Below are 13,780 nucleotides of genomic sequence, written 5' to 3'. Positions count from 1 at the left end.
GGAAGTCTATATCTCGGCTTCTATAAGTACTAGCTTTAAAAATCCAACGGTTTTGTCTTAGTTTCGACGTTCTGAATCCAACGAGACTATTCCCAAAGTCGTGGCTCTTTTACTAACCGAGATACAAACTTTTGGTTTCCATATATGTGCACCAAAAACCAAAAGTTTGGAAGTCTATATCGCGGCTTCTATAAGTACTAGCTTTAAAAATCCAACGGTTTTGTCTTAGTTTCGACGTTCTGAATCCAACGAGACTATTCCCAAAGTCGTAGCTTTTTTACTAACCGAGATACAAATTTTTGGTTTCCATTTATGTGCACCAAAATCCAAAAGTTTGGAAGTCTATATCTCGGTTTCTATAAGTACTAGCTTTAAAAATTCAACGGTTTTGTCTTAGTTTCGACGTTCTGAATCCAACGAGACTATTCCCAAAGTCGTAGCTCTTTTACTAACCGAGATACAAACTTTTGGTTTCCATATATGTGCACCAAAAACCCAAAGGTTGGAAGTCTGTATCTCGGCTTCTATAAGTACTAGCTTTAAAAATCCAACGGTTTTATTTTAGTTTCGACGTTCTAAATCCAACGAGACTATTCCCAAAGTCGTAGCTCTTTTACTAACCGAGATACAAACTTTTGGTTTCCATATATGTGCACCAAAAACCAAAAGTTTGGAAGTCTATATCTCGGCTTCTATGAGTACTAGATTTAAAAATCCAACGGTTTTGTCTTAGTTTCGACGTTCTGAATCCAACGAGACTATTCCCAAAGTCGTAGCTCTTTTACTAACCGAGATACAAACTTTTGGTTTCCATATATGTGCACCAAAAACCCAAAGGTTGGAAGTCTGTATCTCGGCTTCTATAAGTACTAGCTTTAAAAATCCAACGGTTTTATTTTAGTTTCGACGTTCTGAATCCAACGAGACTATTCCGAAAGTCGTAGCTCTTTTACTAACCGAGATACAAACTTTTGGTTTCCATATATGTGCACCAAAAACCAAAAGTTTGGAAGTCTATATCTCGGCTTCTATAAGTACTAGCTTTAAAAATCCAACGGTTTTGTCTTAGTTTCGACGTTTTGAATCCAACGAGACTATTCCCAAAGTCGTAGCTTTTTTACTAACCGAGATACAAATTTTTGGTTTCCATTTATGTGCACCAAAATCCAAAAGTTTGGAAGTCTATATCTCGGCTTCTATAAGTACTAGCTTTAAAAATTCAACAGTTTTGTCTTAGTTTCGACGTTCTGAATCGAACGAGACTATTCCCAAAGTCGTAGCTCTTTTACTAATCGAGATACAAACTTTTGGTTTCCATATATGTGCACCAAAAACCAAAAGTTTGGAAGTCTATATCTCGGCTTCTATAAGTACTAGCTTTAAAAATCTAACGGTTTTGTCTTAGTTTCGACGTTCTGAATCCAACGAGACTATTCCTAAAGTCGTAGCTTTTTTACTAACCGAGATACAAACTTTTGGTTTCCATATATGTGCACCAAAAACCCAAAGGGTGGAAGTCTGTATCTCGGCTTCTATAAGTACTAGCTTTAAAAATCCAACGGCTTTGTCTTAGTTTCGACGTTCTGAATCCAACGAGACTATTCTCAAAGTCGTAGCTCTTTTACTAACCGAGATACAAACTTTTGGTTTCCATATATGTGCACCAAAAACCCAAAGGTTGGAAGTCTGTATCTCGGCTTCTATAAGTACTAGCTTTAAAAATTCAACGGTTTTATCTTAGTTTCGACGTTCTGAATCCAACGAGACTATTCCCAAAGTCGTAGCTCTTTTACTAACCGAGATACGAACTTTTGGTTTCCATATATGTGCACCAAAAACCCAAAGGTTGGAAGTCTATATCTCGGCTTCTATAAGTACTAGCTTTAAAAATCCAACGGTTTTGTCTTAGTTTCGACGTTTTGAATCCAACGAGACTATTCCCAAAGTCGTAGCTCTTTTACTAACCGAGATACAAACTTTTGGTTTCCATATATGTGCACCAAAAACCCAAAGGTTGGAAGTCTGTATCTCGGCTTCTATAAGTACTAGCTTTAAAAATCCAACGGTTTTATTTTAGTTTCGACGTTCTGAATCCAACGAGACTATTCCCAAAGTCGTAGCTCTTTTACTAACCGAGATACAAACTTTTGGTTTCCATATATGTGCACCAAAAACCCAAAGGTTGGAAGTCTGTATCTCGGCTTCTATAAGTACTAGCTTTAAAAATCCAACGGTTTTATTTTAGTTTCGACGTTCTAAATCCAACGAGACTATTCCCAAAGTCGTAGCTCTTTTACTAACCGAGATACAAACTTTTGGTTTCCATATATGTGCACCAAAAACCAAAAGTTTGGAAGTCTATATCTCGGCTTCTATAAGTACTAGCTTTAAAAATCCAACGGTTTTGTCTTAGTTTCGACGTTCTGAATCCAACGAGACTATTCTCAAAGTCGTAGCTCTTTTACTAACCGAGATACCAACTTTTGGTTTCCATATATGTGCACCAAAAACCAAAAGTTTGGAAGTCTATATCTCGGCTTCTATGAGTACTAGCTTTAAAAATCCAACGGTTTTGTCTTAGTTTCGACGTTCTGAATCCAACGAGACTATTCCCAAAGTCGTAGCTCTTTTACTAACCGAGATACAAATTTTTGGTTTCCATTTATGTGCACCAAAATCCAAAAGGTTGGAAGTCTATATCTCGGCTTCTATAAGTACTAGCTTTAAAAATCCAACGGTTTTGTCTTAGTTTCGACGTTCTGAATCCAACGAGACTATTCCCAGAGTCGTAGCTTTTTTACTAACCGAGATACAAACTTTTGGTTTCCATATATGTGCACCAAAAACCCAAAGGGTGGAAGTCTGTATCTCGGCTTCTATAAGTACTAGCTTTAAAAATCCAACGGCTTTATCTTAGTTTCGACGTTCTGAATCCAACGAGACTATTTCCAAAGTCGTAGCTCTTTTACTAACCGAGATACAAACTTTTGGTTTCCATATATGTGTGTTGGTTAATTTGGGTTGCAGCGTGAAAATATAATGCGTGAAAAAACTTTAGGATTTGTTTATTCAATTTTAAAAGAGAAAACCCCAGTCTTCGATCAGCCACGTGCAAGTGGCGTGAGGTTAGTCAAAAAAAAAGGTTAGATTAGATAAGTAACAACGACGCGTGGTCTTCCTACGCCGCTAATCGTCTGTCTCCTTCTCTTCACTATCGCGAGGGGAATCACTCTCCGACGCAGGCGGACCAATCAGCAGATAGCATTTTAACGCGCGGCGCCCTCAACAACCGGTTACGAAACTACGCGTTACGGGGTGCGCACAACAACTGTTTATTTACGAGGAACATTTGCAAAGTTCGCTAACATACCGCCGCCCTTGGAAGTTCCCGATAACTTTCAATATATCTAAACTTAAAATACCAATATAAAGAACCTCAATTCGAGACTGGGGGTACAATGATACAAAAGCTTAGAACTAATATAGGCTTAAATAATAGTACAAAATCAGTAATAGTCATAAAGTTAAGTGCAAAATTTCTAGCATATGACCTTACCAACAAAATTTCAAATAACAGAGAAATTTATAAATTATATTAGGCATTCTGTGCGGATTAAAAATAAATTGACATGTTTTATTTCACATGAAGAAAAGCATAAACATACTCAATAAAACAAATAAAATTTTACATACTTCATGTAGAAATAACAATTAAATAGGAGAAAGATAGAAATTAATATATTAAAAGCAAAAGAGAAAAGACAAAAGTGGACTGTATATGGGTTATAGTTTAACATATCACTCTTTTACTTGCAGAATAAAAATTAAAAATTATACATAATTATTTCTACTTACATAATAGTTAATATAATGACAGTTTTGCAGTAAGCAAAGGTATACATAGCGTTAATAACGTCAATTCAGGGTATTATTATAACCGACCTGGGCACATTTAATAGGTAGCGGGCACAATTTATTTACTGCACGTTTGACGACACCATTGTTTGTACGAACACTTACTACACGCACAGTACTGTCACTGCCAGGATGTAGCTCGATGATTCGCCCTCTTTTCCACTGCGAGGTTGGTAAATTGTCCTCCTTAAGTAGAACAAGGGAGCCTAGTAGTTCGGTACGCGGGACCTTGAATTTCCATTTGTACCTTTGATGCAAAGTATGCAAAAACTCCGATGACCATCGGGACCAGAAGTGCTGCGCCATTTTCTGCATGTGCTGGTATCGGGATAGTCGATTGTCAGGAATTTTTGTGAAGTCCAACTCCGGGTGCATGTTCAAGGGACGACCAATTAAAAAATGGCCGGGCGTCAAAACATCCAAATCGTTTGGATCGTCACTTAAGGGTGTCAGCGGCCGAGAATTTAAAATGCCCTCAATTTGAACCAGCAACGTGTAAAATTCCTCATAGTGTAATGGCGTATTTTTTAGAATTCGCCTAAGATGCTGTTTTGTCGACTTTACTGCCGCCTCCCAAAGACCTCCAAAATGCGGAGCACGTGACGGAATGAAATTCCAAGATATCTTACTCTCGCTCAAAAAGCTCCGTAGTCTTTCATCATTTAAAATTTTATATATCTCGTTAAATTCATTTTTAGCCCCTACAAAATTAGAACCATTATCAGAGTGCATATTTATGCACAAACCTCGTCGGGCTATAAATCTCATAAATGCTGCTATGAACGATTGAGTTGTCAGTTCTGTAGCTAGCTCCAAGTGAACAGCTTTGGTAGCTAAGCATACAAAGATGCAAATGTAACACTTTAAGAGTTTTTTGTTTCTGAATTTTGAATCCTTTAGAAGAAAGGGTCCAGCATAGTCAACACCGGTATTAAAAAAGGCATAATTAGCGGTTACCCGGGATGGTGGCAAGTCTCCCATTTGGGCATTTAAAGTTCGCGGATTGGCCTTAAAGCAAGGCATGCATTTCCGTATGATTCGTTTAATTAAAGGTTTTCCTTTTAGTGGCCAAAACTGTTGCCTTACAAAGGATAGGGTTGTTTGACTACCGGGATGTAAGTTTTTGACATGTTCGTGGGTAACAACTAGCTCGGTGAACGGATGGTTATGAGGAAGTACAATAGGGTGTTTATAGTCAAAGTCTATATTCGCATGACTTAATCGACCACCTACTCGTAGAATTTTAGAGCGGTCGAGAAAAGGATTAAGCGTGCTAAGTTTACTTCTGGCTTTAACACCACGGTTGTGTTCCAATTCAAATATTTCTTCAGGAAATCTATCAGCTTGGATAAGCTTAATAAGGCAAGAAGTACTCTGGGAAATTTCATTTGGTGACAAATGTCCAGTAATTCTTTGAGCTTTGTTTTTTAGGTTATGAAGGAATCTTCGACAATATGCTACAACATTAATTAGCTTGGGGTACGAAGAAAATCTTGAACAAATATTGGTGACAAAGTCAATATTTGGGTTTGCGATAAAAACAAAGGATTTTGGGTTAATTTCAGGGATTTCGGATATTTCACGGGCTTGACGCGCAAAATTTGAGATATGTTTGCCTGTGGGCCAATACTTTTCTGGTTTTTTTAAGTATTGAGGTCCATGCCACCAAAGGATATTATTTTTGAGATCAGTAGGAGTCATGCCCCGCGATATAATATCAGCAGGATTCTGAGATGAAACAATATGGTACCAATTGCCTGCATCAGATAGTTGCTGAATTTCGGCAATTCTATTACACACAAATGTTTTTAAGCTGCGAGGTTCTAAGCTTAACCAGCACAGTACTATAGAGGAATCGGTCCAATAGAAAATTTCCGATATGGGATAATTAAGAATCTTAGTAACCTTTTTTACAAGTTTTACGAGCAACAGAGCGCCACAGAGTTCCAACCTGGGTAAAGAAACAGCTTTGAGGGGGGCTACACGAGATTTTCCACAAAGTAAGTTGCAGTGGATATTTCCATCTGCATCTTCGGAACGGACATACATGCATGCACCATAAGCGTTTATTGACGCATCAGAAAACCCATGTATTTGAACCCTTAGAGGATTTTTAATTGTAACTTGTCTAGGTATATTAAAGGTATTCGCTTTTGCAAGCTGATTAGAAAAATTCAACCAGATTTTGTGAAAATCACTGGGAACAGGTTCATCCCAAGATATTTTAAGTAGCCATAGTTTTTGTATTAGAATTTTTCCTTGTATTATTATAGGTCCTAAAAGACCCAGTGGGTCAAATATTGTTGATATTGCGGCAAGAATGGAGCGTTTAGTCACTAAGACATCAGGTATATTTTTTAGATTTGACGAGTATACAAATTGGTCCTTTGGAGAATTCCATGAAATTCCTAATGTTTTACTGCTTGATCCCTCATTAATTACATACTCTATAGACCCATTGTCAGGAATATCAGATAATACAGTGGGGTTATTAGAAGCAAGTTTTCTAAGTTCGAAACCGTATTCTTGAAAAATCGAAATTAAATTGGATTTTATTTTTACGAGTTCATTCAGATCATTACTTCCTGTGAGGGCGTCATCAACGTAAAAATCATGGGCTATGATACGACTTTCATTGGGAAATGAGGTTTTTTTGTCAAGGGATACTTGCTTTAAACATCTAGTAGATAAAAATGAAGCACTTGCAGTACCGTAAGTTACGGTGTTTAATTGGAAGTGTTGTAAATCACTATCGGGAGAGCCCCTCCAGACTATCCGTTGAAAATTTCTCTCACAGGGTTTCACCAAAATTTGCCTGTACATTTTGGCAAGATCTCCTGTAAGAACGTAATTATGTTCACGAAATCTGATGATGATAGAAAACAGATCCATTTGAATAGTGGGGCCGACCATAAGGGAGTCATTTAGAGATATACCTGTGGTCGATTTGGCTGAGGCATCAAATACCACTCTCAATTTAGTGGTGGTACTATCCTGCTTTTCCACAGCATGATGAGGCAGATAGTATGTAGGCACCGAGGCGGAATCCTTAGTGATATCAACCTTTGACATATGGCCTAAAAGCTCATATTCTTGAATAAATTGAGAGTAGGAACTATGAAATTCCTTATTCTTTAGAAATTTCCTTTCTATAGCAAAAAATCTTTTTTCTGCTATTTCCCGAGAAGAACCTATTTGGGAAATATTCTTCTTAAAAGGAAGACTGACTTCAAAACGACCTGAAGTAGTACGAGAAACCGTTTCAACAAAATGAGATTCGCAGTCAAGTTCTTCTTGTGATAATTTATTGGGTTCGTGAATAGGTTCCTCTATATGCCAGAATTTCTCAAGACAATTTTTTAATTCAATATCAAAATTTTTATTGAGAGAAAAACAGGATATAGGTTTACAAAATTGATCTTGATGAGCTGATATGGGTCCGGAGACAACCCATCCTAATAGTGTATTTTGGAGAATTGGATTATTCTTTCCGAGTCTTATTTGGCCAGAAACTAATAGTTCATAGAATATACTAGCACCCAGAAGTATGTCTATCTCAGAAGGTTGATAGAATGTTGGATCTGCTAGCTGAACGTCATGTGGAATGGGAAATTTAGAAATATCAATAACCTGCTGAGGACATTCTTCTGTAATTTTATCGATTACTAGGGCAGAGATTTTAAATTTATAGTTTAGATTTAAATCTTGAAAAGTCAACATGGTTCTTTTATTTATATAAGTTGTCCCTTGATTAATACCACATACGGGTATGTTAATCTTTTCCCATTTGAGGCTTAGCTTATCGAATAAACTTCTAGATATAAAATTGGACTGAGACCCGCTATCCAAGAGAGCTCTGCAAGGAATGCGTGTCTGGTGGCCATCATATACTTGAATTAAAACAGTAGATAGCAATATAAAGTTATTCGAGCTTGAATTAGCACAGGCTAAACTATAGTTGGTTATGGGATTATTTTGACATTCTTCTTGGTGGAATACCGGAGTATTTCTTGAATTATCTGGCAATACATTTAAGGAAGATGGCTGATGAGGTGATGAAGTACTATTTCTATCAAATATATCTTGATTAGAATTTACAATTCTTGAGTTGCAAAGTGAATTGCTAGAATGAGGATTGGGCAAAGTTGAATTGATGTCATTTGGATTTGCACCTGGGTTCACCCTTAACTGAGTGTATAAGGCTGTTTGAGGAGATTGATTGTTACTGGCTTGCCTAACTAAATCAGATTTAGGATTTACAGCAACTTCGAAAGTTCTAGGACTTCCAAGCTGATGCAGCAAGGAATGGTGGTTGCGTTTGCAAGTCCTACAGAAATGCTTCGATTTGCAATTCATGTTAAGATGACCTGGACGCAGGCAGTTAGTGCACAGTTTGAGTCGTTTGGCCTCACTATACCGATCATTTATGGATAAATCTATAAACTTTTTACAACTATAAACAAAATGATTAGCCTTACATAATGGACAAACATTTTCAAAAGCTGGATGGGCAAATGTTTTGTGTATAGAAACATGCTTGGAGGATTGTGACTCGTGTTTATTATAGATCTTGAAGTCAATAGACTCTAATAAATAACACCTCTCAGTAAGAAAGTTAGTGAGATCTAAAATGGTAGGGTTCTCCATATTCTTAGATGTAATTTCCCATTCTCTGCGGGTAATTTGACTTAGTTTGGAGGATAAGAGATAAATTAAAATAGTATCCCAGTGGATCACTTTTTCACCTAAGTTTTCAAGGCATCGAAAATGCTTTTGAAAGCTATCCAAGAATTTGCGTAAGCTTGAATGATTTTCCTCTTTAATCATGGGTAGGTTAAAAATTGCTTTGATATGGGAATGTGTAATTGCTTTTTTGTTTTGATATCTATCTTTAAGAAGTTTCCATGCTATGGTATAGTTATCATCACTGGCAGTGAGTGAACTGATGACTTGAGCAGCATCACCTCTTAAAGCAGATTGCAAATAGTAGAATTTTTGAACCTTGGGAAGGCTAGGATTTTTATCTATTATGGATTCAAATGTCTCAAAGAATTGAGTCCAGGATTCATAAGACCCTGAAAATTCAGGAATTGATATAGGTGGGAGCTTAGTCATAAGTGTAGTTACATTATTTATAGGTTCTGAGCTTAATGGAATGTTCTCGGGTATGGGAACACTTAAGGGAGTGAAGCTTTGAAGCATGAAGGTGGCTTTGGATATAATGGAAAAATATTTTTCTTCGAAATCTGCTCGCACATCATCCTGATCTTCTGCCTCAGGAAGATCATACCTCAGATGAATATCTTCAATGCCTGACTGAATTTTTTCAAATTCATTGAGACTAGTTTTAGCAGCTTGTAACCGGGTTTCAATTTGAACTTTTATATCTGGTGAGCTTAGGGTTTCGGTAGATGCATCTAAAAATCTTTGAAATCGGGTAAGAGATGCCTTAAGATGACCTCTTTTTGATGTCAAAAACTTTATTTCACCTTTAGCTTTAACTAAAATCTGTTCTGCAGTTAATTCTTCAGCCATTGTTTACTACGAGTAATGTTGTATATTTATTTATAAATATTATACTTACAAAAGCGCAAAAAGGTTCAACTTTAGAGGCTAAAAATTAATATTGAGCTGGTCATATACACGCTTGACTGAATTTAATAGCGTAAAATCAATTGGTTAAGGTTATACTTTATTTCAATAATAATAAAGCGCATAAAAGACTACAAATAAATGAGAAAACGAGAGCAAAATCAATTGGAATTTCATTTAAATTGAGCAAGCCTTTGATTTCTCGGGTTTATTTAGGGTTAAAAGATTAAAATTCGGGTAAAATGTAACAAAACAAAAAGCACCAAGTAGGTATTGGGCCTGGTATGTAAAGTCTACAAGCAACAGGTTTGCTTTTAGGTTTAACTTGAAATCAAATACAATGTGATTCAAATTTTGGGTAAAAATCTCAGCTTATAACCCTAGGATTACGTTTAGGTTTTGAGACTCGACTTAGACGGCGAAGGCTGGCTTTATTTAAATGATTTGGACTAACCTCTTAGGTATCTGCTGGCTGCTTCTCAAGTTTTCACTTTCACTACTTTTTCCACTGGCACATCGACTTTTAAACGTATTTGTACGTTTTCATGCGACTCGAAGGATCAAAATGTTGGTTAATTTGGGTTGCAGCGTGAAAATATAATGCGTGAAAAAACTTTAGGATTTGTTTATTCAATTTTAAAAGAGAAAACCCCAGTCTTCGATCAGCCACGTGCAAGTGGCGTGAGGTTAGTCAAAAAAAAAGGTTAGATTAGATAAGTAACAACGACGCGTGGTCTTCCTACGCCGCTAATCGTCTGTCTCCTTCTCTTCACTATCGCGAGGGGAATCACTCTCCGACGCAGGCGGACCAATCAGCAGATAGCATTTTAACGCGCGGCGCCCTCAACAACCGGTTACGAAACTACGCGTTACGGGGTGCGCACAACAACTGTTTATTTACGAGGAACATTTGCAAAGTTCGCTAACAATGTGCACCAAAAACCAAAAGTTTGGAAGTCTATATCTCGGCTTCTATAAGTACTAGCTTTAAAAATCCAACGGTTTTATTTTAGTTTCGACGTTCTGAATCCAACGAGACTATTCCCAAAGTCGTAGCTTTTTTACTAACCGAGATACAAACTTTTGGTTTCCATATATGTGCACCAAAAACCAAAAGTTTGGAAGTCTATATCTCGGCTTCTATAAGTACTAGCTTTAAAAATCCAACGGTTTTGTCTTAGTTTCGACGTTCTGAATCCAACGAGACTATTCATAAAGTCGTAGCTCTTTTACTAACCGAGATACAAACTTTTGGTTTCCATATATGTGCACCAAAAACCAAAAGTTTGGAAGTCTATATCTCGGCTTCTATAAGTACTAGGTTTAAAAATCTAACGGTTTTGTCTTAGTTTCGACGTTCTGAATTCAACGAGACTATTCCTAAAGTCGTAGCTCTTTTACTAACCGAGATACGAACTTTTGGTTTCCATATATGTGCACCAAAAACCCAAAGGTTGGAAGTCTATATCTCGGCTTCTATAAGTACTAGCTTTAAAAATCCAACGGTTTTGTCTTAGTTTCGACGTTTTCAATCCAACGAGACTATTCCCAAAGTCGTAGCTCTTTTACTAACCGAGATACAAACTTTTGGTTTCCATATATGTGCACCAAAAACCAAAAGTTTGGAAGTCTATATCTCGGCTTCTATAAGTACTAGCTTTAAAAATCCAACGGTTTTGTCTTAGTTTCGACGTTCTGAATCCAACGAGACTATTTCCAAAGTCGTAGCTCTTTTACTAACCGAGATACAAACTTTTGGTTTCCATATATGTGCACCAAAAACCAAAAGTTTGGAAGTCTATATCTCGGCTTCTATAAGTACTAGCTTTAAAAATCTAACGGTTTTGTCTTAGTTTCGACGTTCTGAATTCAACGAGACTATTCCTAAAGTCGTAGCTCTTTTACTAACCGAGATACGAACTTTTGGTTTCCATATATGTGCACCAAAAACCCAAAGGTTGGAAGTCTATATCTCGGCTTCTATAAGTACTAGCTTTAAAAATCCAACGGTTTTGTCTTAGTTTTGACGTTTTGAATCCAACGAGACTATTTCCAAAGTCGTAGCTCTTTTACTAACCGAGATACAAACTTTTGGTTTCCATATATGTGCACCAAAAACCCAAAGGTTGGAAGTCTGTATCTCGGCTTCTATAAGTACTAGCTTTAAAAATCCAACGGCTTTGTCTTAGTTTCGACGTTCTGAATCCAACGAGACTATTCTCAAAGTCGTAGCTCTTTTACTAACCGAGATACAAACTTTTGGTTTCCATATATGTGCACCAAAAACCCAAAGGTTGGAAGTCTGTATCTCGGCTTCTATAAGTACTAGCTTTAAAAATTCAACGGTTTTATCTTAGTTTCGACGTTCTGAATCCAACGAGACTATTCCCAAAGTCGTAGCTCTTTTACTAACCGAGATACGAACTTTTGGTTTCCATATATGTGCACCAAAAACCCAAAGGTTGGAAGTCTATATCTCGGCTTCTATAAGTACTAGCTTTAAAAATCCAACGGTTTTGTCTTAGTTTCGACGTTTTCAATCCAACGAGACTATTCCCAAAGTCGTAGCTCTTTTACTAACCGAGATACAAACTTTTGGTTTCCATATATGTGCACCAAAAACCCAAAGGTTGGAAGTCTGTATCTCGGCTTCTATAAGTACTAGCTTTAAAAATCCAACGGTTTTATTTTAGTTTCGACGTTCTAAATCCAACGAGACTATTCCCAAAGTCGTAGCTCTTTTACTAACCGAGATACAAACTTTTGGTTTCCATATATGTGCACCAAAAACCCAAAGGTTGGAAGTCTGTATCTCGGCTTCTATAAGTACTAGCTTTAAAAATCCAACGGTTTTATTTTAGTTTCGACGTTCTGAATCCATCGAGACTATTCCCAAAGTCGTAGCTCTTTTACTAACCGAGATACAAACTTTTGGTTTCCATATATGTGCACCAAAAACCAAAAGTTTGGAAGTCTATATCTCGGCTTCTATAAGTACTAGCTTTAAAAATCCAACGGTTTTGTCTTAGTTTCGACGTTCTGAATCCAACGAGACTATTCCCAAAGTCGTAGCTCTTTTACTAACCGAGATACAAACTTTTGGTTTCCATATATGTGCACCAAAAACCAAAAGTTTGGAAGTCTATATCTCGGCTTCTATAAGTACTAGCTTTAAAAATCCAACGGTTTTGTCTTAGTTTCGACGTTCTGAATCCAACGAGACTATTCCCAAAGTCGTAGCTTTTTTACTAACCGAGATACAAATTTTTGGTTTCCATTTATGTGCACCAAAATCCAAAAGTTTGGAAGTCTATATCTCGGCTTCTATAAGTACTAGCTTTAAAAATTCAACGGTTTTGTCTTAGTTTCGACGTTCTGAATCGAACGAGACTATTCCCAAAGTCGTAGCTCTTTTACTAACCGAGATACAAACTTTTGGTTTCCATATATGTGCACCAAAAACCCAAAGGTTGGAAGTCTGTATCTCGGCTTCTATAAGTACTAGCTTTAAAAATCCAACGGTTTTATTTTAGTTTCGACGTTCTAAATCTAACGAGACTATTCCCAAAGTCGTAGCTCTTTTACTAACCGAGATACAAACTTTTGGTTTCCATATATGTGCACCAAAAACCAAAAGTTTGGAAGTCTATATCTCGGCTTCTATGAGTACTAGATTTAAAAATCCAACGGTTTTGTCTTAGTTTCGACGTTCTGAATCCAACGAGACTATTCCCAAAGTCGTAGCTTTTTTACTAACCAAGATACAAATTTTTGGTTTCCATTTATGTGCACCAAAATCCAAAAGTTTGGAAGTCTATATCTCGGCTTCTATAAGTACTAGCTTTAAAAATTCAACGGTTTTGTCTTAGTTTCGACGTTCTGAATCCAACGAGACTATTCCTAAAGTCGTAGCTCTTTTACTAACCGAGATACAAACTTTTGGTTTCCATATATGTGCACCAAAAACCAAAAGTTTGGAAGTCTATATCTCGGCTTCTATAAGTACTAGCTTTAAAAATCCAACGGTTTTGTCTTAGTTTCGACGTTCTGAATCCAACGAGACTATTTCCAAAGTCGTAGCTCTTTTACTAACCGAGATACAAACTTTTGGTTTCCATATATGTGCACCAAAAACCAAAAGTTTGGAAGTCTATATCTCGGCTTCTATAAGTACTAGCTTTAAAAATCCAACGGTTTTGTCTTAGTTTCAACGTTCTGAATCCAACGAGACTATTCCCAAAGTCGTAGCTTTTTTACTAACCGAGATACAAAT

General features: G+C 36.9%; 1 protein-coding gene across 1 annotated transcript; it reads right to left on the bottom strand.

The window, feature by feature from the left end:
- Positions 1–3,048: 3,048 nt before the first annotated feature.
- On the bottom strand, positions 3,049–10,428 carry LOC126749562 (uncharacterized). The gene is made up of 2 exons (XM_050459279.1): positions 9,962–10,428; positions 3,049–9,887 (listed from the first exon to the last, which is right to left on the bottom strand). The coding sequence occupies exon 2, from the start codon at positions 9,448–9,450 to the stop codon at positions 3,916–3,918; it is 5,535 nt and encodes a 1,844-aa protein (XP_050315236.1). The 5' UTR covers positions 9,451–9,887; positions 9,962–10,428; the 3' UTR covers positions 3,049–3,915.
- Positions 10,429–13,780: the final 3,352 nt, after the last annotated feature.

This window comes from Anthonomus grandis, unplaced genomic scaffold (genome assembly GCF_022605725.1).
Source record: "Anthonomus grandis grandis unplaced genomic scaffold, icAntGran1.3 ctg00000311.1, whole genome shotgun sequence".
Taxonomy (NCBI): domain Eukaryota; kingdom Metazoa; phylum Arthropoda; class Insecta; order Coleoptera; family Curculionidae; genus Anthonomus; species Anthonomus grandis.
This window is presented reverse-complemented; position numbering and strand designations above follow the sequence as displayed.

Bases quoted from the DNA above. Each gene is read 5' to 3' on its own strand.
- LOC126749562 (XM_050459279.1), bottom strand. From the start codon at position 9,450: ATGGCTGAAGAATTAACTGCAGAACAGATTTTAGTTAAAGCTAAAGGT.